This window comes from Malaclemys terrapin, chromosome 11 (genome assembly GCF_027887155.1).
Source record: "Malaclemys terrapin pileata isolate rMalTer1 chromosome 11, rMalTer1.hap1, whole genome shotgun sequence".
Lineage (NCBI taxonomy): Eukaryota > Metazoa > Chordata > Testudines > Emydidae > Malaclemys > Malaclemys terrapin.
In genome coordinates this window covers 48,061,740-48,083,783 of record NC_071515.1, presented here as the reverse complement: position 1 = coordinate 48,083,783, position 22,044 = coordinate 48,061,740, and the positions used below count along the sequence as shown (strand labels likewise).

Below are 22,044 nucleotides of genomic sequence, written 5' to 3'. Positions count from 1 at the left end.
AGATTTATAGAGAATTGGTGTAGGTAGAATCCGCTATAAATTATGCACCATAGATACATGCTATAGAATCAAATCAATTTCAACTTTCACATCCCACTGTGAAATATGAGAGGACATTTTTCTCATTTTGCACTGGGGAAATATGATAAACTGGCAATATAGTTCTATCAAGGATATAGAGCAATGCTTTCTTCCTCACAGCAGGATATTAACAAACAAGACAACAATATATATGAATTTTCATTAGAACAGAAAAAGGAGAAGTACCCTACAGATAAAATAGAAAATATGAACTTTGCCCTAGAGCTTCAAAGAGAAGTAAAACAGTTCTTATAATGGAAGACCCTTAGCTGTAAGCATGTTGTGCACTTTAGGAATCACTCTATATAACCCTCTCATACATAATCACATCATATTTTGGAAAAACAGGTTGAGCATAAAGCTTATTCATTTACCTAAGAGCCTCTTGAAAAGTAAATAGATCACAAACAGGAGACCATCTAGTCATATTACACTTCATAAAGAAAGCAACATCATAAACTATAGGGCACAACAGAGCAAACAAAGATGTTAAATAAAAACAATGAATTTCAGCAGCACAAATTATGGAAGCATGAGGGAGTTGCTAGGAATAATCGAATGACATGAAGCAACAGATAAGGACAGGCTGACACATAAAAGATTTAGAGAAAAAAGAATTTACTGTAAATACACTTGAACCAACAAATAAACAAAAAAAAAAAAAAAAAAAAGGATACAATTTTGCAGTCTTTGCTCAAGATTAAATAATTCCCTCCTTACGGAAGGAGAATTCAGTGGGAGTTACTCATTCCCTGCAGAAGAATGGAGGAACAAATGGGTTCCTTCTGGTTTTACTCATGTAGCTTGTGTGTGATCATTCCACTCGGACAATGTTCCCCTTCCACCTACTGTAAAACAAGCTAGGAAGTTCAGGTTTAAAAGGCTTGACCGGCATACAGGAAGTGTGGCTTTGTACTCAGAACTCAGGGCAAACATGCAGAGCTGTGCAGCATTAAGGAAAAAAATTCACCTAGGACTCCACTTTTTGGATCACATTGTGTGGCTGATTCCAAACAGTCCAACAGGAGGTCTCTCATCACAGAGGATGTTTCTATGTAAGATAAGGATTGGTGTTATCTTATGAGATAAATCTCTATGGGTTTTGAGGAGGAGGATGCTTTGTAGAACAGCTACTCCTCCCAGTTTCATCCACCCACCCTGTCCCACCTTTCCCTCTGAAACCAGGGAACTGTAAGTCTGTGAGGGACTTTAGGGAGAGGCAGACAGTGCTGTTTCTGCACATCTCCTCCCAGTCTGTGGATACTTGCAGATACTTCAGCTCCTTGAATCTTGGACTCTAGTTAGGATGACCAGATGTCCTGATTTTATAGGGACAGTCCCGATTTTTGGGTCTTTTTCTTATATAGACTCCTATTACCCCCCACCCTGTCCCGATTTTCACATTTGTTGTCTAGTCACCCTATCTCTAGTCCTATCTCAATTCTCATTGGTGTCAATGTGAGATTTGCCTCTAGGAACATATGATGAATATCACAGATTTTTAGCAGGTAAAACTCATAGCCCAACTCCTGGAACTAGCTTACAGTCCGAGTAGCCTGGCTGTACACTGGGTATTTCCTCAGGGTGTTGGAGGGCAGGAATCCTCTCACTCGAAGCAAGAGAGCCCACCACAACTGCAACTACAACGTCAAGACTACAGCAACCCAGACTGCCATTGGTCTTCCTTACCATCCTCCCTGCTATAGGGGAAAATGGTTGACTGGAACTATATACTTGTGCATCCCTTGGCCCTCTCCTGATTTATTCTGCATGCTGGGAGTCAGTGAGATATAGTGGAATACAGCTCGATAGCCTGTAGGAAGTGTGGACCCTCTGTATCTCCAAATCCTGCCCTCCTTTTCTCCTCTGAGAGAACTGGTCTGACTTAGGTGAGTCAGAGCACCCCATAGCCAGAGAGGAAGATGCAGGATTTGGCCCTCTGCATTACTATATACAATGCACAAAGAGTACTGCCCTGACATTCGACTCCTGGATTCATTACCTGTTTTCTGTATTATGTTGTTTTCTGAAATTGAAAAAGCCATACACAGGAAATGCAATCTAGACACACAGTACATATATACATTTTTGTAAATCAAAATGAAAATTATCCATGCAAGACAAATTACTTAAATTACATTTTTAATGTATGTCAGATACACAAATACAAAAAAAAATGTTATGAACATTCTTTTATTTACTTAGTTTAACTCTTCAGTGAACAGAAGTACATCTATTAATAATGTTTTGCCCTTTTTCCAGGTCCAGCCTTAGGTCAAAACATCATCCATGTCAACAGCAAAAAAAAAAAGACTTTTCCATCCTCTCCGCCGCCCCCCTCCTCCCCCACCACACTCAGAGTTTGAAAAAGGAAAAAAGGGTTGTAAAAGTTTGCTAAAAGTATCTACAAGATAACAAATATTACCATCCAACTAAAAGGATAAACCCCACTCCTGGAGTTGGGGAAAATGCCACTGGTCTCTGATCAACATCTTATAATATGCTGTATGACCTCTGGGAAGCTTGCAGCACATATTTTAATTAAAAATAGCTTTCAGCATGATCTGTATTTGAGAGGTCTCCTATAGAATGTAAGCTCTTCAGGGCAGCGACTTTCGTATAGTGACTTGCACAATGGGGCCCATTCTTGGTTGATCTCTAGGCACTATTGTAATAAACATGATTAATTATAACAGTAAATAATCCATGAAACTGGCTATTTTCTCTGTTCTGATGAATTCTCACTATAAAAAGTAGTTGATTGATTTTCATTCTGGCAAAAAGTGCTCGACCGAGAGCCCTGATGCACAGAAATGGTACAGCACAAGCAGCCTTCTTCACCACACTGCCTTGCCAATGTGCCTCTGGCCTGCCAGGGCTCCCTGCCAGGGGATGAATGAGTTCTGTAGTTCAATCTGTGCATTAGGAGACACTGAATAGTGTTCAGAGGGTAACAACATTCAAACACTACAGAGCTGTTCTATATATAAACTGGTGACCTAAAGATGAAAGGCTCTTCTTGCTATTACTGATCCATTGAGTCAGCCATTCTGAAATACAACTTAAAAGGTGTTTAATAAAATAATAGGCATTTGGTTACTTTAGAGATACCAAATGGAAGATGCTTTTTAATCTTTTAAAAATGATTCCCATTTGATACTTTTACTTTAAAACCAAACACAGAAGTAATATCTATTTTACCTTTACATTCTTTCCATAGTCCAAATTCTGCTATCCTTACTTGTGCAATAATCCTACTGAAGTCAGTGGGTAAATCCTGGCCCCATTGAAGTCAATGGCAAAACTCCCATTAACTTCAATGGAGCCATGATTTTGCTCAATGGGACTATTCATGTGGTTAAGGAAGCAGGATTTCATGCTATATGTAACTTTCACTGACTTCAGTATGAGTTAAGTGAATGGAAGGACTGCAGATCTGGGCCCTCTGCATACGCGTAGCTTCCACTATGAGTTGTGAAAGAATAGTGAAAAGTACAGATGCCTAATTAACTTATTCCAGTTCCAGTGATTAGATTTACAGTAAGCCTTTCACACTGCAATTATGGGGAAAGATGGGGAAAGAGTTGAGATTTTAACAAATAAAATAAAATATATGTGCTGTAAGTTCAGAGCAATATATACATCATTCTGATGTGTTGGAATTTAGTCTGAAGTCTGGTTACTGAGGTAGAACAACTTGAACTGATTTCAAGCTGTTTAAAAGATATTCTGCAATTCAAATAGAGAGAGGTGACAACCGCAGAGCAATGGACATCTGTTTTTATGTCTCTCCAGACATTAAGGGCTCATCCATCCTTACCAATTGACTTCAGTAGACTTTGGATCAGGCCCAGAAAAACAGGTATGATTCAGTGCTACGTGCTAAATCAATTCACACCACATCCTGTATTTGCAATGTACGGACATAAAAGCTTGAAGTTGCACATGCTGTTGGAATAAATATTTATTTCAAAATGGCCACCTACAAGGATTTTTAGATCAAAATTTTGGTTTAATGAAGAGAAATATATAGTTTTTGGTAGTCTGGCAATAGGTTAACATGTTGTTTTTTAAAAAATATTTTCAGATGGCATATGTATCTGTCGTAAAAATAGTCTGCACTCTGAATCTTTTTACCATGGATTCCAGAAGGTTAAAACATTTCCAAAGAAACTAATATCTAGGTCAATACAGTATTTTTTTCTCTCTCAAAAAAAAAAAAAATTCTTGATAGTGTCATTAACATGTTATCACATCAGCTGTTTTTTTTCAGTACTGTGCATGCCATCAGCATTTTTGACTAAGGGTCTATGGCAAGTAGTTAGCAACTCTAGTTAAAAACTGAGTTTTTAAGGTCACTGCCATGAATAGCAAGTGGAATTAGTAATTACTAACTGCTTATTTTGAAAATCTGCCAAAAAGGGCCAAATATATTTTCTTTACTAGAATAAATGGACTGGCAGGTTAGAATACGCTGCTGCTATGGACACCTAAAAATCTCATCATTTGTGTGTGTGGTATCCACAAAACAATGCTATTATAGGTATGATAATTACAAATGTGCCTCATGTATGAAATTCTCTTCAATGCAAAGGGCTTGCACAATAGCCTATGCAGCTCCTAGGCATGTCTTGAAACCTAATTAGGATTAAGTGGTGTATAGGCCTTGTGTGGGATCTCTGCACAGGAGGTAGATTTTTCAGAACCCTCAGGGTCCTCTTCAGGTTTAAAGCTGCTCTATTGAGTTTTCTGAACTATGACAAACATTTATTTTTTGTACAAGAACCTCTCCACTAGAACTCAGAGGAAAGAGGAGGAAGTGATCTGGCTGTGTTTAAACAGGATTCACTTTTGGCAGTGCCTTAGAATCGGTCCTTAAAGAAAGGGGTAGAACACCAAAGGGAGAAGAGTCAGGGGCAGGGAAGGAGACAGGCAAAGGAAGAGGGAAAGGCAAAGAGGTTGAGGAGATATTTATGTAAGCTTTGGATCCCTGTAAGCTAGACTATACATTCAGGTGTTTCTGATTAAATCACTATCCAGGCCCATAGTTTGGCATCAGGACCCCCTAGCCCTGCTCGCATTAGTCTTGTCATCCATAAATTCCTATCTTTTATTTTATGTAAGCCAACAGCGTAGACTGATTGTGTATGGGAATGCACCATATGTGTGGCATTGTAGTGTGACCAACGTAAAGTAAAATTCACCATAAATAGCAAATATAAGGTAGACTCACCAAATGTGCTTATTGATGGTGAATTTTTATTCTATTTGTGGAGCAAATTCCACAGAACTCTTCAGTGCTTTTTTCTTTAAGACTAATTTGTGGGTCTGACTGTTAAATGTGTTTCTCTGTAATGTTCCTGTTAACTGCTGTATGACTAAAAATTATCTACAGTACCTTCAATACACACAAAATATATTTGCTCTAGCTGAATTATATCACTAAGATGTGCTAACAAACATCCATGTAATCAGTTATAAAGAAATAAAAACGAAATAGTGCTTTTATATTTCTTGTCAGTAAAACTAATTTTTCAGTGTCTGAAGTGCTAATAGAAATCTGCAGTAATGTCCACTTTTTGCTTTTCTTGGTGCTTGTAAGTTACATTTTTAAATGTAGTTGTTGAGCCTCGGTACAGGGGATTTGTTCCCTAAAAAGAAAAAAAGAAAAAATGCTAGTAAGTTAAATATAATTTTTCTTAAATCTGCCATTTGACCATTGACTCATTTTCACATGTGTGTAGATGCAGCCCATTAACTTTAATGCTACCTTTTCAGCTTTAGAGCAGTGTGGGTCACCATCATGTAAATGATTCCTGACCTGATTCAGTCTGGTAATACAAACCACACACAAACTCAGTAGTATCTTTTATTCCTTATATGTGGAAGTAATGTGCTTATTGCTGCATTACAGAATATAGCACAGTAAATTTGTCATGTGCAGATCCACTGAAGATCATAATATGGCATAATTACGATCAGTCTACACAGAGTATAACAAATCAGTCCAGAACTAGGAAAAATGTAACAACAAACAAACCTGTCTCCCAGGTTAAAAAAACAAATCTAGTCAAACAGTATGTTGTCAAAGATGTAGTTAACCATGTCTCTTTACATTATTTTCATGCAGAGCATCATGACAGGATCATTCTAGAAGGAAAAGACTATAAAAAGTGTTTTCTATAAAGGGTCATTTAAATTGTTTATGCTGCCACCATTCCCCTACTTGATCTCTGCAGGCTACTCAGATGAAAGGGTTGTTCCCCTGGTCCCTTGATAGCAGATGTAACAGAGTGGCAGATCAGTCTAAAACTTCCCAGTTGTAATCACATATAACTATGAATAATCAATCAAATGATAGATTTATTATTTCTGGCACTCAGAACTATGGGCCAAGTAAAAAAAGCAATAGATGTGTTTTAAAATGATAGTAAGAGCACCATGTACACTTATTATAGAATGAAACACTTTATATACAGAAGTCATGCATCAATACCCCTTCAGGCAAGTGTGCTTTGCCGGCCTGCACCTGTGGAATAAGATCCCTTCCAGTGGTATCAGCGGTTTTGTGCTATCTGAAACTACAGATATCCTTATCCTTGCCTTGAGGATTACAAAGCTTTCCAAGTTCTTAACACACAGTTATTTACCACCCACAATGAGCTAGAGCACTCCTTCTCCCCTTGAGGCCAGTCCCTCACTGAACCACCTTCCTTACGTAGGCACCTAAAAGTTGCCTTCAGATGGCATTTCTGCTTTCAGCATTGACACTGAAATGTCACTCCTCAATGTTCCCCATCACATTGCCGAATCCTTCAAGCAGAGTGTGTCTAATTACACAGATGGTATAATTATATTTTGCAGTACAGTTTCCTGAATTATTTTGGGGGGATTTTTAGGCAAATTCTCTCCATTTCCCCTACTTTCCCCTCATTCTTACAATCTTCGGGTGAATCCCCCATGCCCACCCCAGACCCACAGAAACTGGCTGGTTGCAGCTTTCTCAGCAGCTTGTCAATGTTATTATGACTTGAACTCTGGTCAGATGCAGCTACTTGGAGGCGAGGTGTCCTGACTCTCAGACTGTTTCTCTCTGTGGTCTCTAGCAAGTGCCTTAACTACCTCAGTTGTCTGTGAGCAAAATGGCACTAATAATACTTTCCTACCTGAGGATTAGTTAGATGATGATGGAGAAGTGCCTTGAAAATGAAAAGTGCTAGATAAGTATTATTCGGTAATGCATATCCGTTCCGGCTTTAATTAATTACCAACCCATGTAAATTCTCAACATGTTATTTTCTGTTTTAGATTTTTTTAAAAAGAATCACAAAGTTTACACCTTAATTTCAATTATGTGCTAATCCTAGATAAAATGTTCTGTAGTCACTTTGGGAGGAGAGGGGGATGATTCACCATTAAACTGCTCAGTTAATTATAAAGATAGTACTCATTTGTCAAGCCTGGTTTTTTTCTATAAAAACACAAATTTGTGCCAATTAGTGTATGCTATGTATATTAACATGAATTTGTTCATCGCTTCTTTTAATCGTGTTTAAACAAAGCTGTAGCAACTCACTAGTCTGCAGTTGATATTGCATGTCTTTTCAGGTCTGCTGGTTAACCCATTTTTACTGCTATCAACACAGTGAAATGTCACGTACACCTCTACCCCGATATAACGCTGTCTTCGAGAGCCAAAAACTCTTACCGCGTTATAGGTGAAACTGCATTATATCAAACTTGCTTTGATTCGCCGGAGTGCGCATCCCTGCCCCCCCCGGAGCACTGCTTTACCGTGTTATATCCGAATTCGTGTTATATCGGGTCACGTTATATCAGGGTAGAGGTGTAACAGTTTCCTGTTTGAATAAAAATGTTCTCTCAAAATGCTGCTTTTATTCTTTTATATGCAAGTAGTACTAATGAGGCAGTTAAAGTGTTTGTTGTATAGCAACATTGACATTACCATTATTTGGTCATGCAGAGAACTAAGGGGGAGTAGAGCTGTACAGAGTGTGGCTTTGGCTACAGAGCGAGATCAGAGAATGATCAATCAGGACTCTCCACTGTAAGCAAGTAGTGTGTGTGGGGGAAGATAGGGGATGGATGGGGCAGGGAGTGGGAACCTTGGGTCCACCATGCTACTCACCAGTCAGAATAGCTGGATGAGTTCACAGGGTGGGGGAGCAAACTGCACTCCAAAACAGGGGTGAAGTAACTTACTCCCCATCAGAGCAAGGGGAGAACTGGAGTGGAATTGTAATTCTGAGACATAATTCTTTGCCTGACCTTATCTTGGAAGGGCACAGTTGCACACCGTCCCTTGCTCTGGGCTGAGCTTAATGGCTCAATCTAGCTCAAAGTGCTTTCCAAACTATGCTGTGAGCTGCTGAGTGCCTTCAGTCTTCACAGTCAATGGAAGTTGAGGAAGCTCAACTCCTCACAAGATCAGGCTCTCTGATTTTGCTTACCCATGTAGTACAGGCATTTCTGGGGTGAAATGCATCAGCTATTTAAGAGATGAGCCTAAATCTTGGAACCAAGTTCACAGCTTACAACTAGCTCCATAACATAAGAACAGCCATACTGGGTCAGACCAATGGTCCATCTAGCCCAACGTCCTGTCTTCTGATAGTGGCCAATGTAAGGTGCTTCAGAGGGAAAGAACAGAACAGGTAATCATCAAGTGATCCAGCCCTTGTCGCCCATTCCAAGTTCTGGCAAATATGCCCAACATAAACATCCCTGAACATGTGGACAGTTCAGATCCAGAACCTTGACATTTGGGAGTTTGGTTTTGCCTGTTATAGAACTTTAAGGGTACACAGTAACTCCACCAAATAGTGTAAGACAGGAGTGAGGAATACAATATCTGAGAGTACAGGAAGAATTTAGATAAGCAGAATGTAACTGGAATTTGGGCAGCTCACTTCACCCCAACTCTTGTAGAAGGTTCCCTGGGATTTTTAATATAACAATATGTCAACTCCAAAGCTATGCACTCCTTTCAGAACAAAACTTGAAGCAATGCAGAAAACCTCTGTGGTTCCAGGCTTTGGATGAAAATGAGGCTTCTTTATCTTTTACACAAACTTTTAGCCGAGGTTCAGGATCCTGAGCCTGAGATGCATGTAAACCTCAGAATGCTCAGATGGCCTCCCACTTCCCCAAGAGGTCTCCTCCCACCACAGGCCTGTGACCTTTCATTTATCTGTTGTCAATCTTCTTGGGGCATGGCAGTGGCTTCCCCATCTCCTACTATGGGCAGCTGACAGGCCTTGGAAATACCTTCTCTCCCATTTTCAGCAAGAGTGGTGGAAGACATATACTGTCAGAATTTTATTCAGCTCTACTGTAGTCAGACACTTCAGACTGTACCACGTGGTTAATTAGGGAAACCCCAGGGATTTTCAGGGCTAACACTAGGTATGTTAATGCTGGTTTCCAGTGCCCTTTGTCTGGCCTCACTGATTTTCCCTTCAGAAGATTCTTTATTTTCCCTCCTGATGGCTCTTCTATTCCTTCACCTCTCTCTTACCAGCCTTGGCTAACCAAAGGCATTGGGGAAACATTCTTGGAGTTAAATTATACCTATTTTTCTTTCTCAGATGCTGGAGAATATGTAGTGACTAGTCCTGCTGAAGTGTGTCAATCATGATGCTACTTTGCTTAGTGTAGCTTTGCCTTAGTCAATGAATCAGTATTTAATACATCATAATACATTAAAATCCCTTCCACTCTTCTCTAGAAAAGCTTATGAACATATGGTTCCCAGCCTTTTTCATTTAAAGACTATTGCAAAAGAGCAAAAGTTCCAGGCAGAAGGAACAGGGAAAAAGGAACATGTGATATTTATGGGAACAGGATTGTGCCTCTAATCTTAATCAAACTATTTACTAATAGATGCATATAAAATTATTCATTAGATGCCCAGCTGTTCGTTAAAAAACCAACATCTCAGTGCACCATATTTGTGTGTGGAAGAAATAAAATGAAGAATATTGAAATCCATCTATTTTTCATTCATTCCTAAAAACCCATTACAATTTTAATTTATAGCATGCTATATAGTGAAAATCTACTGACACAAAAGCATGGTTTGGGAAATCTGTCCAATTCCTTTATTACTTGAGAGCCATTGAGCCAAATCATAGAGACTTGTATAAAATTAATGCAAGTACATACCGTTTGCCATTTGGCCTTTGATCTTTCTGCTTCAAACTTGGCAACCTCTTTTCGGTCTTGAAAAGAAACTAGCAATTTCCATATACAAAGTAGAAAAATGCCAATCAGAAGGATAGCAAGAGAAACACCCAACATTATCATTGGAATGTTTGGAGGTTGTGGGCAATCTGTAGAAACAAAGCAAGCTATGAGTGTTATTTACAAGTATAATTGAAAACAGCTGAGAAGAACCTGCTGGTTTTCCTTGCTGAGTGTTGCATGTGCCTTTTCTTTCAAGTTCATGTACCTTTCCAGACCCTGAATACGAATCCAAGAATTCAAAGTGAAGCTCAGCTGAAATCGTTTTATCTGAAGCCACCATTTAGCTCGGGTTTCCATGAAATTCAAAACAGGCTTACGAAAAGGTTTGAGAAACTGGCCCAGAAGGATTATACTGCAAGGGTAAAAAGTATTCACTACAGAAGTTTCTCATAGCTCTAATACAAAATTTACTAGATACGGATTCTCTGGAGTTAAATTTGGAACACCAAAAATAAAAATCCAAAAGTGATTTTTCCAAAGGAAATGAGAAAAGTGGTTGGCTTAGTGGTAGCATGAAGTCTCACAATAATCTCACTTCTTGGATTTACAGCACTCAGGCATATTGCAGAGGGAAAGATGCTGACTAGATCGTCGGCAGTTTAGTGGATGACTACTAACACAGTGAAACAGCATTGGTGAAATGGAGAAGCTAGGGGGAAATGGCATCTAAAAAATAAAGAAAAGCAAGAAAACCCAAGATTCCCCTTGAAATGCCTCAGATGTGGGACTGGGATTTGACTCAAATAAATAAGATTAGAGTTGCTCGGAAAAAGTTACAACTGAACCATTTTCCATCAGAGAATGCAGCTGTCGAAAATAGAAATGCTGGGAAATCATGTCAATTTTGCAGAAAGTTCATTTAGGAGAAAAAACAAGGGAAAACATTCAGACAATGTTGAAATGTCTCATTTTCAAGATGAAATATTTCAATTTTTAATTTTGAATCTTTTTGTTTGGAATTTTTAAAATTCAGCATGATTTCTTTATATTACAATATGTAATGTAACATTTTTTAAAAGTGATAATATCAATGAAACATTTTGATTTTGTCTAAACAAAATGTTCTGATTGATCCAAAATGATTATTTTTCTGGAATTTTCTTTCATGGAGAATTTTGAAATGTTCAGGTTTTGGGCTGATTCAGAGTGAAGCCAAATTTTGAAATATCAAAATTCTGTGCGAAACGGAATTTAAATTCTTCACACAGGTCTAAATGAGATATAGAAAATCTTCCGCTGTTTTCCAATGTCTGTTGCCATAATGTAAATAGTATTGCTAACCTAGCTCCCACTAGAATCCATTGACTTCAGTGGGGCAGGACCAGACCCCTAGAAACTACACTGAAGGTGCTTTGTCTTGGGCTCCATTGATTTGAATATACTCATAAAAATACAGACATGGTCTTGCGCACGTGAATCCAGTCAGTTCTGAGTTCTGAACAGATGTCACTTTCAGCCCTATCTGAAATGGTCATGTCCTTTCCATTCAGTGACCAAACCTCATGAGTAAAGATGGAGTGAAGGTAAGTTGAAGTATTGGATAAGGAGATACTGCATCAAATCAGATGCCCAATTTTCAAACAAAAGCACCTAAGTAAGACTCGGAATAACACACTTGATTGCTCAGTTTGGCACTTCAGTGCATAAATGTTCATTATACACATCTGGATGCTAATTACGAGGGTCCAGGTGTGGGATTTGTAAAGTTTGTTAGGGTACCTGTGTTTAAAAACAGGAACTAACATCTTTGAACCAGACAGAAGTATTCTAGACACCTCAGTTTTGGAAATATTTCACTTTCATTTCCATGATGAATGTAAGTTGTTACCATGCTAGAAGTTGAATACTACTTTTTAAATGGTTTAATTTTTTTTTCTTTTTGGTTCTATAAAGGCTAGCTAGCAATTCTAGGTCGAATATGGGCATTTTAGAATAGAAAATCAGTATTATTCTGGGATAGATTTTTTTTCTAAGTTTCAGAGTAACAGCCGTGTTAGTCTGTATCCGCAAAAAGAAGAACAGGAGTACTTGTGGCACCTTAGAGACTAACAAATTTATTAGAGCATAAGCTTTCGTGGACTACAGCCCACTTCTTCGGATGCATATAGAATGGAACATATAATGAGGAGATATATATACACACATACAGAGAGCATAAACAGGTGGGAGTTGTCTTACCAACTCTGAGAGGCCAATTAATTAAGAGAAAAAAAACTTTTGAAGTGATAATCAAGCTAGCCAAGTACAGACAGTGTGATAAGAAGTGTGAGAGTACTTACAAGGGGAGATAGAGTCTAGAATTTTTCTAGAATTCAACATAATAATAGGTTTGTAAAGCCCAGAGGGCATGTTCTTTTTGTCAGCTCTCAAATAAAGGATCATTTTAATATTAACCAGTATTACTCATAAAAGTCAATGAAGGTTACTATTTTATGAAATTTGCTGCTGAACCATGGCCTGGTGACATTTAGAATTTGTTTCAGTGTGGCATAATTTACACAGATTTTATTTTGCATGACTATTTTGATTGATGTCATTATGCAACTCATTTTGAGAGGTCTAGTTTGAACACTGGATGAAGGCATTAGCTGTTCATGCAGACTGAACTTCAGATCCATAAGTGAAAATGAGCTTTTGAGCGTTCATGGTGTTCTCATCTTAGTTCACATTTGCATACATCACAAAACCATAGCATAATTGTTCCTCTACTTGAGACAGGCCGGGAAGCGGAACAGCAGATTAGAATTTAGGTTTATTGTCAGAATTGTGTGGGGAATGCTGCAAACCATTTTCATGCAGTATGCCTGCGGTAAGCTATTTCTATCAATCCTGATCTTTAAAGAAACACAGTAAATATATTTAATAAAGTGACTATCATACAGCTATGAAAATATTTTATGATCTTGAATCTGGGGAGTGCAGTTTACATGTGTATACCTTCCATCCTTATTGTAAAGCTTTGCTTCAACATTCTTTGGTATAAAGCTACTGTATATAATAGCACACTAGTATTATTAAACAATAATATTCTTACAGGAATAGCTGATTATTTCCAGTGCAATCACTTTAATTCCTGACACAGATACTGCAGAAACACTGCACACAGAATTAATAAAGATGATGAGTGGCTGGAGAAATTTTCCAAACCTCAAGTTATACTGCCAGAAGGAAAGCAAGCATGTGCAGTGATTTCCTTAATGATGTAACTAACTTTTAGAAGTGAGACACTGGGTGTGTCTAGGGTTGGCATGCATCTGCTTTTTGACTGGAATGCCCGTTCGAAATGGGACCCTGGCAGCCCTGGTCAGCACCACTGACTGGGCTGTTATATATCCGGTTGGCGGCACAGTGGGGGCCCAGGGCTAAGGCAGGCTCCCTGGCTGCCCTAGCTCCACGCAGCTCCCGGAAGCAGCCACCAGATCCTTGCGTTCCCTGGTGCATGGGTGGCCAGGGAGGCTCCGCATGCTGCCCCTGCCCCAAGTGCTGGCTCTGCAGCTCCCAGCTGACTGGGAACTGTGACCAATGGGAGCTGCAGGGGCAGTGCCTGTGGGTGTGAGGGCAGCACAAAGTGCCTCCCTAGCCACCCATGTGCCTAGGGGTCTCAGGGACCTGATGGCTGCTTCCTGGGAGCTGCAGTAAGCACTGCCGGGACCCCATACCCCAACCCCTTGCCCGGAGTCCCCTCACACACCTGCACCCGCAGCCGGAGTCTGCACCCCCCCCCCATACTCCAAACACCTGCCCCAGCCTGGAGCTCTCTCCTGTACCCTGAACCCCACATTTCTGGCCCTACCCCCAGCCCAGAGCCCATACCCCCCACACCTCAATCCCCTACCCCAGCCTGAAGCCCTCTCCTGCACCCCAAACCCATAATTCCTGCCCCCACCCCAGAGCCTGCACTCCCAGCCGGAGCCCTCACCCCCCCCTCCTGCACCTCAACCTCCTGCCCCAGCCTGGTGAAAGTGAGAGAGGGTGGGAGAGAGTGAGCGACAGAGGGGGGTGGGGCCTCTGAGGAGGGGCGGGGCCTCAGGGAAGGTATAGGGAAGGGGTGTTCGGTTTTGTACCATTAGAAAGTTGGCAACCCTAGGTGTGTCCAAAAATTTATTTGACTGCCTGGAAATGTGCTACCTAGTAACTGAGAAGAGGAGTGTGTTCTCTCATGTCCCACATGATTAGGATCTTTAAATGAAAGATAAGCAAAGACAAATAACACCACAAATAAATAAATAAATAAATAAATATTTTTAAATGAAAGGACATACCTTAGTAAAAATGACTGTTGAATATCTAGGGTAACTTTGTGAAAATCATTCAAAACTTGGTAATAGTGCTGTGTTAAATGTAATTACAGTATGTGGACTGGGCATGATTTTAAAAAATATTTGCACATAATATAAAATAGTATTTACTTCATCAAGCCTAGTGTAACTATTATGGATTCTTGTTAATCTATGAACATTTTTTGTATCTATATGAATAAGATTTTACAGGTAATTTGTCATGTAATGTGATGGTATTTGCTATCATCATCATTTTCATAATGTTTAGTACTCCCATAGTGCTTTTGAAAAACTAACTAATTAATCCTCACATCATTTGTATAGAATGAAATGTTATACAAACTCTACAGATGAGGAAACTGAAACAGAGATAGAGTGAGTTGCCTCAAGGCCACAGAGGGAGTCAGAGCTGGATTTAGATCAGCAATGTCTCGTTCCTAGCCTTGTGCTCAGTCCACTAGTCCATACTGCCTGTATTGCAAGAACGGTCATATCTCATTTCACCATCACATGAAAGAAATATTTTAGGAGGTGCTTTTTTTTGATTAGGTAGAGAAAACTATTAACACAAGAAAATACAGTACTGTACATAACATCTCAGTTTGCTAATCTTCCAATATGTATGGCTTGATTCTCCCATCTGTACTTTTAATTCACAATGTGCATATATTAAAAAGGTGATATTAACAACTCACCTTTCTGCTTTATGCTATGAATGATTGTCCTTCCCTGTTCATCTGTAGCCATTAGAAATGTAGTAACACATTCATTTTCCCCTTGTAAAGAGCAGGGAATAGATTTATCCTTTGCGAAATCTGTGGAAAAAGAAGCCACCCAGTAGGTCAAATGCAATTTAACATGTAATAAAAACAGAGACTATGGATTAATGTGTGTCATGGCCTCTTCAACATACAGTAAAGTCAGGAAGAGAAGGAAATATCCTAAGACTGTCCACTATATTTAACAACTTTTTCTTCCACTCTAAATGGCTTTTTGTTTTTGTTTTAGATTTTCCACTTATGTTTCAGAAGAGTACGTCCAGGTGTTGTCAATCTGCACTGACCATCAAGTGCACCTATCAATCTGCTGCAGTGTGAATTTCAATGAATTGCAAATACTTCTAAGACACTTTCCACCAGTTGTCTAGGGAATATAATAGCCCTGATTCTAGTACAAAGTAAACAATATGTTCTCTTTGGCTTAGAGCTACTGGTAGTATGTCTAGATTACATTTCAGAAGTAGATAGTCACATATCAAACAGATACTGATACCTTTAAAAGGACTACCATTTATTCCTTCCACAATGCTGTTCCTAAAGAATATTGTGGCATGTATTGTAACAATAATAAAATATAAATTAATAACAGAAGTAGTTGTGGGATCATTGTAATGTGATTCAGCGGAAGGCAGATACAAAAGTAATCCATTATGACAATCTGACCAGTTTTACTTGCCCCTCACTTAATGTATTTGTGCAGAAAAACTTAATCCAGTATTTTTTTCAAACCTTTCCGAAGTAGGGAACCTTTCATGTTGGGTTCATTCAAGAGGTCGGGGGGGGGGGGAATGAATAGTTGTGGCAGACAGTAAAGAAGAAGCAAAATGATTGGAATCTGAGACTGTATATCCAATTCCAGAAGTGCCACAATTCCAATTCTAACATTATATAAAATCTTTATGTTAAGAAAATATCCTTCATTTTTAGCAATGCCTGCTAACACCTCTGTAGCTGAACATCTGTTGTTGCTTCTGTTATAAATTATGGTTTCAAGACATTTATACAATAACTCAGCTCTAAAAATTAGCTTTTCCTTTTAATGGATTTTTAAAGAAGCCTGTCGGTTTTTGTTATTTTTAGATAGATGTGAGAAAACTAGAAGTTTGTCAAATGGATTTTTAAAAATGAAATGTTATTGGCTTTTAAGGCTCTATTCACCACTCCTTCAGACAAAACTCTATGGAAGTTTGGCTGAGTAAGAAGTGCCAAATAGCCCAACCTAAACCTTTCAAACATCCAAATCACAAAAAAGGAAACAAACAAAGAAATAATTTGGCTACAATAATGGAATTTTCAAGGAAGCTATTGTACATACACAATGTCAACTTTTATTTACTATGTATCACATACTTTCATATAATTTGACCTTTATTTATATCATACATAGGGATGCAATGTGGCCATGTAGTCAAGTGATTATAAGAGAATCTCAGTTTTCATTAAAAAAAAAAGTAAGTTTCTAGTTGTCAGTACAGTAGAGAAAAGCTTGAAAAGTGTGACCCAAGTGCATTCAAAAGGCTCAAGAACCAGAAGGCAAATAAAAGGAACCCCAAATTTATTACTTTTTTAAAATGCCATGACTTAAACTAATCTCAGGATTTTTCAGGGCTTGATGCCAGATTTTTGACAACACTGCTTTAATTTCTTAAATTTAATTTACACTGAATATATTCATTCCTCCTCCAAGGTGTCCCACTGTTTTAGTATATGAGATCATTAACACTAGGCATTATCTAGGTTTTTTAAAAATTCATACTCAAAATACAGCCCTCTATAGTGCACACTGAGTTTTATTAATAAGACAACACAAGAAATATATTTAGAAGACAAATGTAATTTGCACTAATTAGGGTATCTGTGGCCATGATTCACTACATTACTCCAGTTTTATACCAGCATAATACCATTGATTTCGGCAGAGTTTGAAATCAATGGAGTTACACCAGTATAAAACTGCAACGACACAGTGGTGAACTGGGGCCTGAGAACACACAAAACTCAGTTAAACCTGAATGGGTTCCTGGACATGCTAGTGGATGCAAAAAGAATTTTAGATTGCAGCATTTATCAGGTCATCTGGAAAATTTCTTGTTTGTCTTTTAAAAAAGTTATCCCTACCACTCCCCATCTCAAAAAAGAAACAAGAATTTAAACAAAACAACAGTAAGGAGCTGATTTTAAAAACACATTTATCTGAAAAATAAGGATAAAAAATGTACACACCAGTTCAGGGTGCTGGAACTAGGGACGCTGGGGGTGTGGCAGCACCCCCTGGCTTGAAGTGGTTTCCATCATATACAGGTCTTACAGTTTTGTTCAATGGGTTTCAGCACCCCCATTATGAAAACTGTTCCTACTGCACCAGTTTGATTCCTTCTGAAGTGTTTCAGCTTTGTACTGGGTCAGATAGCATGCAAGGCTTATCCTAGGCAGCAGGACTGCAGGATTAGTGCCTGAGGTTTACGTTGCACTGAGATGGGAAGCTGACAGCTTTAAAGGGGTGCCTCCACTTAAATGTTCTTAATTATGCCAAAGTGGAACAAAATCACTTTTGTCAAATATATCTGCCGCTTATGCTCCTTTTAGTTCTTTCCTAATCATATTGTCCTGGGCTTTTAGAATTGCTTTATTGTGACTCATACAAACAGTAAGGGAACATGTATAGACCTGATAGGATGTGTGTGCAGAGCAGAGCTGGGGGAGGAGTATGGGAACACACTGAACCCTAGCTGTGCACGTGCCTCAGGGATGCAGCTCAAAGCAAGTGCCTGGCCCTCTCCCCAATCTGCAGCTCATTTCCCTGATCCTCTCCTCTGCTGGCTCTATAAGCTGGTTGAGTATGTTCCTCCTAACCCTGCTCCCTGGCTTGTAGCTCCATACCTAGCTACATGGAGGGACAGATGCCTCCTTGACCTTTCTTCAGTTTCCATCTCTGGCTCCTGTAGTTCATATAGATTTTTTCAGCTATCTCAGCATTTTTAGAAATTTTCAATTTTTAATACTTAACATTAATTTGACAATTTCTCTTCATCCATGAAAAACAGTAACATAAAGTAGCACCTAAAAAACTCAGAAACTTCAAAAAGAACAGGAGTACTTGTGGCACCTTAGAGACTAACAAATTTATTAGAGCATAAGCTTTCGTGGACTACAGCCCACTTCTTCGGATGCATATGAGAGGGACCAGACATCAATCCAGGTTCTCCACATCTTTCTAAACAAGTCTCTCCTATTTCAAACTTGTAAGTAAATAGCCAGGCAAGGCGTGTTAGTTTTCCTTTGTTTTCTCAACTTGTAAATGTACCTTTTACTACTTAAACTTCAGCATCTCCACAGTTGTTGTGTTATATCGACACCCTCTTGGAGTATAAGGACAAGAACATTCAAGTGAGCTTCCTGCACAGCACTTATAAATGTGATGTTAGCACTTAAAAAGTGGGAAGTGAAACTGACTTTGCACAGTGCACTGCCAAGTGCACAAAGTAGGCAATCTGAAGAAACAGAAAAAAACATGTATGTGTTTTTATTTGTATTTTGGGTGTTTGTGTTTAACTGTTTCTCAATTGTAATCAGCTCAGGTTTTACGTGTAACAATTATTAGTAAAGGAATCTTTCAGACAAAAATCTATTTAGAAATTTTTAATATTCTATATAAAATATTTTTCAAAAATATTCAGATTTCACAATGAAGCACTCAAAAATCAGGAAACACCCAAGTTGAGGTTGCAACCTTGCCCAGAAGCAGGACTCCTAAAATGCAACAGAACAGGGCTCCCTTTGTGACTCTTACAAAATGGGCAACCCTTCTTAACTTCTTTGCCGCTTACAAGGTCTATGGGAAAGGAGTGAAGGGATCCTCTAAACTTCTTGCCTCAATCCATATGCAGCTACTTTGGCCATGCATAGTGCAGTCTTCCTTAGCTGCACTCTTTGGACTTGACCAAACTCCTACTGAAGTGAATGGGAGCTTTTATATTGACTTTAATGGGATTTGGATTGGACTTTTCAGAGACTAACAAACACCCCTCGCACAGATACATACACACTATATACAATTTCAAAGGGTTAGAACTTGTTAAGTTAAAGCCAACGAGTATTATTATTTATCACAGTAGCACCTAGATGCCTCAGTCAGGACTGAGGCCCCATCGTGCGAACCACTGTACAAACATAGATTAAAAGATGGTCCCTGCCTCAAAGTCAAAATATAGGATGAAATGCAACAAATATATATAACTAACAATGAACAAGAAGCCGGGGGAGGAAGAACAAGGGTAACAGTGACAAATTTATGCAGTTACATAGGGCAAGTAATGCACAACTTGATTAATTCTCATTGCATTGCAGTTCAATGAGAGGGAGGGATAGCTCACTGGTTTGAGCATTGCTAAACCCAGAGTTGTGAGTTCAATCCTTGAGGGGGCCATTTAGGGACCTGGGGTAAAAATCTGTTTTGGGATTGGTCCTGCTTTGAGCAGGGGGTTGGACTAGATGACCTCCTGAGGTCCCTTCCAACCCTGATATTCTATGATTCTATCGTTTTTGGAACCTCTGATTATTTTTTCTTTTAAGTATTCATTTTCTCCAGACCACTTAAAGTCACTTCTCATTGAGGGCTATTTCCATGCCCAAATCAATCATTCCACCCACCACTCTCAACCATTTTGGATTAAGTGTAGAGCTGTTCAAATAAAGTTTGCAATAATTATTTTATTTGTGGAGTTAGAATGGAAACTATCATGCAGTTTTTACTACAGCAGTTGTTACTACTGTTATGAACAAAATCAAAGTCTACAGTTGCTGAAGATTATGGTCAGGGAAGGGTAGAATTTGAAAGAGGCTCAAGTGCAAAATTAGGACAAAGCAGTGTCAACCCAGATTCTCTCTCTCTAAACACACAAGGATATAGACAATGCAATGGGCTAGTCCCAGTTTTCAGTAGTATTGTGGATACCTTAAATAGAATGCTCTATGTGTCCTTGGCTACAAAGATCTGCCATTCAATGATAGCTTTTTGAAAATTTGTACTAAGAATACCAAATGATACCAAAAACTGTATGGAAGGTACTCAGATACCAAATATCCATGCTACCCACAGTCTTCTAAATAACTATCCAAACAAACCTGTTCATTCAATTTATTATTTTTATGTATATGTTTCTGAGAATTTTTGCCATAAATATACACTACTTATTGTACTTTTACCATAAACTATTTGGATTTATGGATTAGTATCATCCAAAGAAATGTATCTATCATTTGAACAATGAATAATTGCTTTTATGAACTTATTTACAGTTTATAGAATTCCGTATGTTCATGAATACATACCACATATATTAATCATTGTAACTTATTGTTAAGTTCTGGAATACAATGTTGCCACCACTGCCCCCAAAGATAAATTCTTACAAATTTTTGCACGTTGTATTTGATAGCTGTAATAGAAACCACAAAATACAACTGTGCTGAAGCTCATCTCAGAAAGGATGCAAATGTCACTGGATTGCTGCTATTTGTGATCCTGTGGATAAATTCCCAGCGGTTTAGTGCAAACAATCTCAAGATATGCATACAACATTCTGCATTGTTGCCCTAATTATTGTATTTGCCTGATCTAGAGGTGAAGTCATATCTGTGATATGTTTACAGCATAGTGATTGTGCTGCCTTGTCTCAGAATTACAATATGTCAAGGTATTAGCTGGCACTGGAAGTAATTACAGATTGTCTGCATAACTATATGCAGGCCCCTCCCTTTTTTTCTTTTTAGAAAAAGCAACGATATTCCTTAGTGGTCTTGTTTAAAGTTTTATTTCTTTGTCTATCAGGGTAATATTTTATTCAATTTCTGTCCTGGAAGTTCTCATGAACTTCAAAGGGGTCACTGCATGTGCATCTGAGGGCAGAAATCACAATGAAACTTATGGGTTGGGTATAATTTTACACCCAGATGCTTTTGTCAAGATACTGCTTTCATTGGGAGTTTGTATTAGTGCACGTAAGACTAAAATTCAGCCATAGGTGGATTATAGTTTTCAAAAGTTGGTTAGAAAACTGTGTATAGTGGTGAGTTAATTAACCTGAAGGGATAAATAGTTCTGACTGCTATTAATAAGAATGTTTTTCAGTGCAGTACTGTATATGGAGATAGATAGTGATTGGGTCAAATAACTGGTATAATTTTTTAAGCCAAACCCATGGGAAAAAATGATGTATGTACTGCAGTAATTTTCAGATATTGTATATACTTTTATGTAAAACTAATGAAAAATAAAGCTATTAATAAGGCAGACAGCAAAAGGCAGTTAAATAAAAGATGTACAAACCTTCTGCAGTGTTGACAGTTGCATCAACTAATCTACATTTTTCATTGCATTCTGCCTCTGACTGGACATCAGAAGCCAAATGACATTCTATGCAGCTCCTGTGAAAAATAATTCAAAAGCTCATCAATCTCTGTCTGTTACAAAGCACAAATATAAAGGAGAATACATATGCTGTCTACTTTTTAAAAAGAAGCCAACAAAAGGTCTTGTGCTATAGATACAGTAGTTCTCAGAAATGTGATATGTATTGCCTCCAAAAAACCCTGAATAAAGGTACTGTAGTTAAGTACTCTTTTGCCCTCTTTCTCTC

The 22,044-nt window shown here is 38.5% G+C and overlaps 1 protein-coding gene across 3 annotated transcripts in view; it reads right to left on the bottom strand.

The window, feature by feature from the left end:
* Positions 1-747: 747 nt before the first annotated feature.
* Positions 748-22,044, bottom strand: part of ITGB6 (integrin subunit beta 6) — a 79,832-nt gene continuing 58,535 nt past the window's right edge. For 2 of the 3 annotated variants that reach the window (XM_054044682.1, XM_054044681.1), the window contains 4 exons: positions 21,735-21,832; positions 15,323-15,442; positions 10,267-10,433; positions 2,207-5,732 (listed from right to left, as the gene is read on the bottom strand). In XM_054044682.1, coding sequence (XP_053900657.1) covers positions 5,631-5,732; positions 10,267-10,433; positions 15,323-15,442; positions 21,735-21,832 — 487 coding nt within the window. In that variant the 3' untranslated portion in view covers positions 2,207-5,630. Of the gene's footprint in view, positions 1,133-2,206; positions 5,733-10,266; positions 10,434-15,322; positions 15,443-21,734; positions 21,833-22,044 lie in introns of those variants that run through there. The other variant, XM_054044683.1, reaches the window with a different exon arrangement.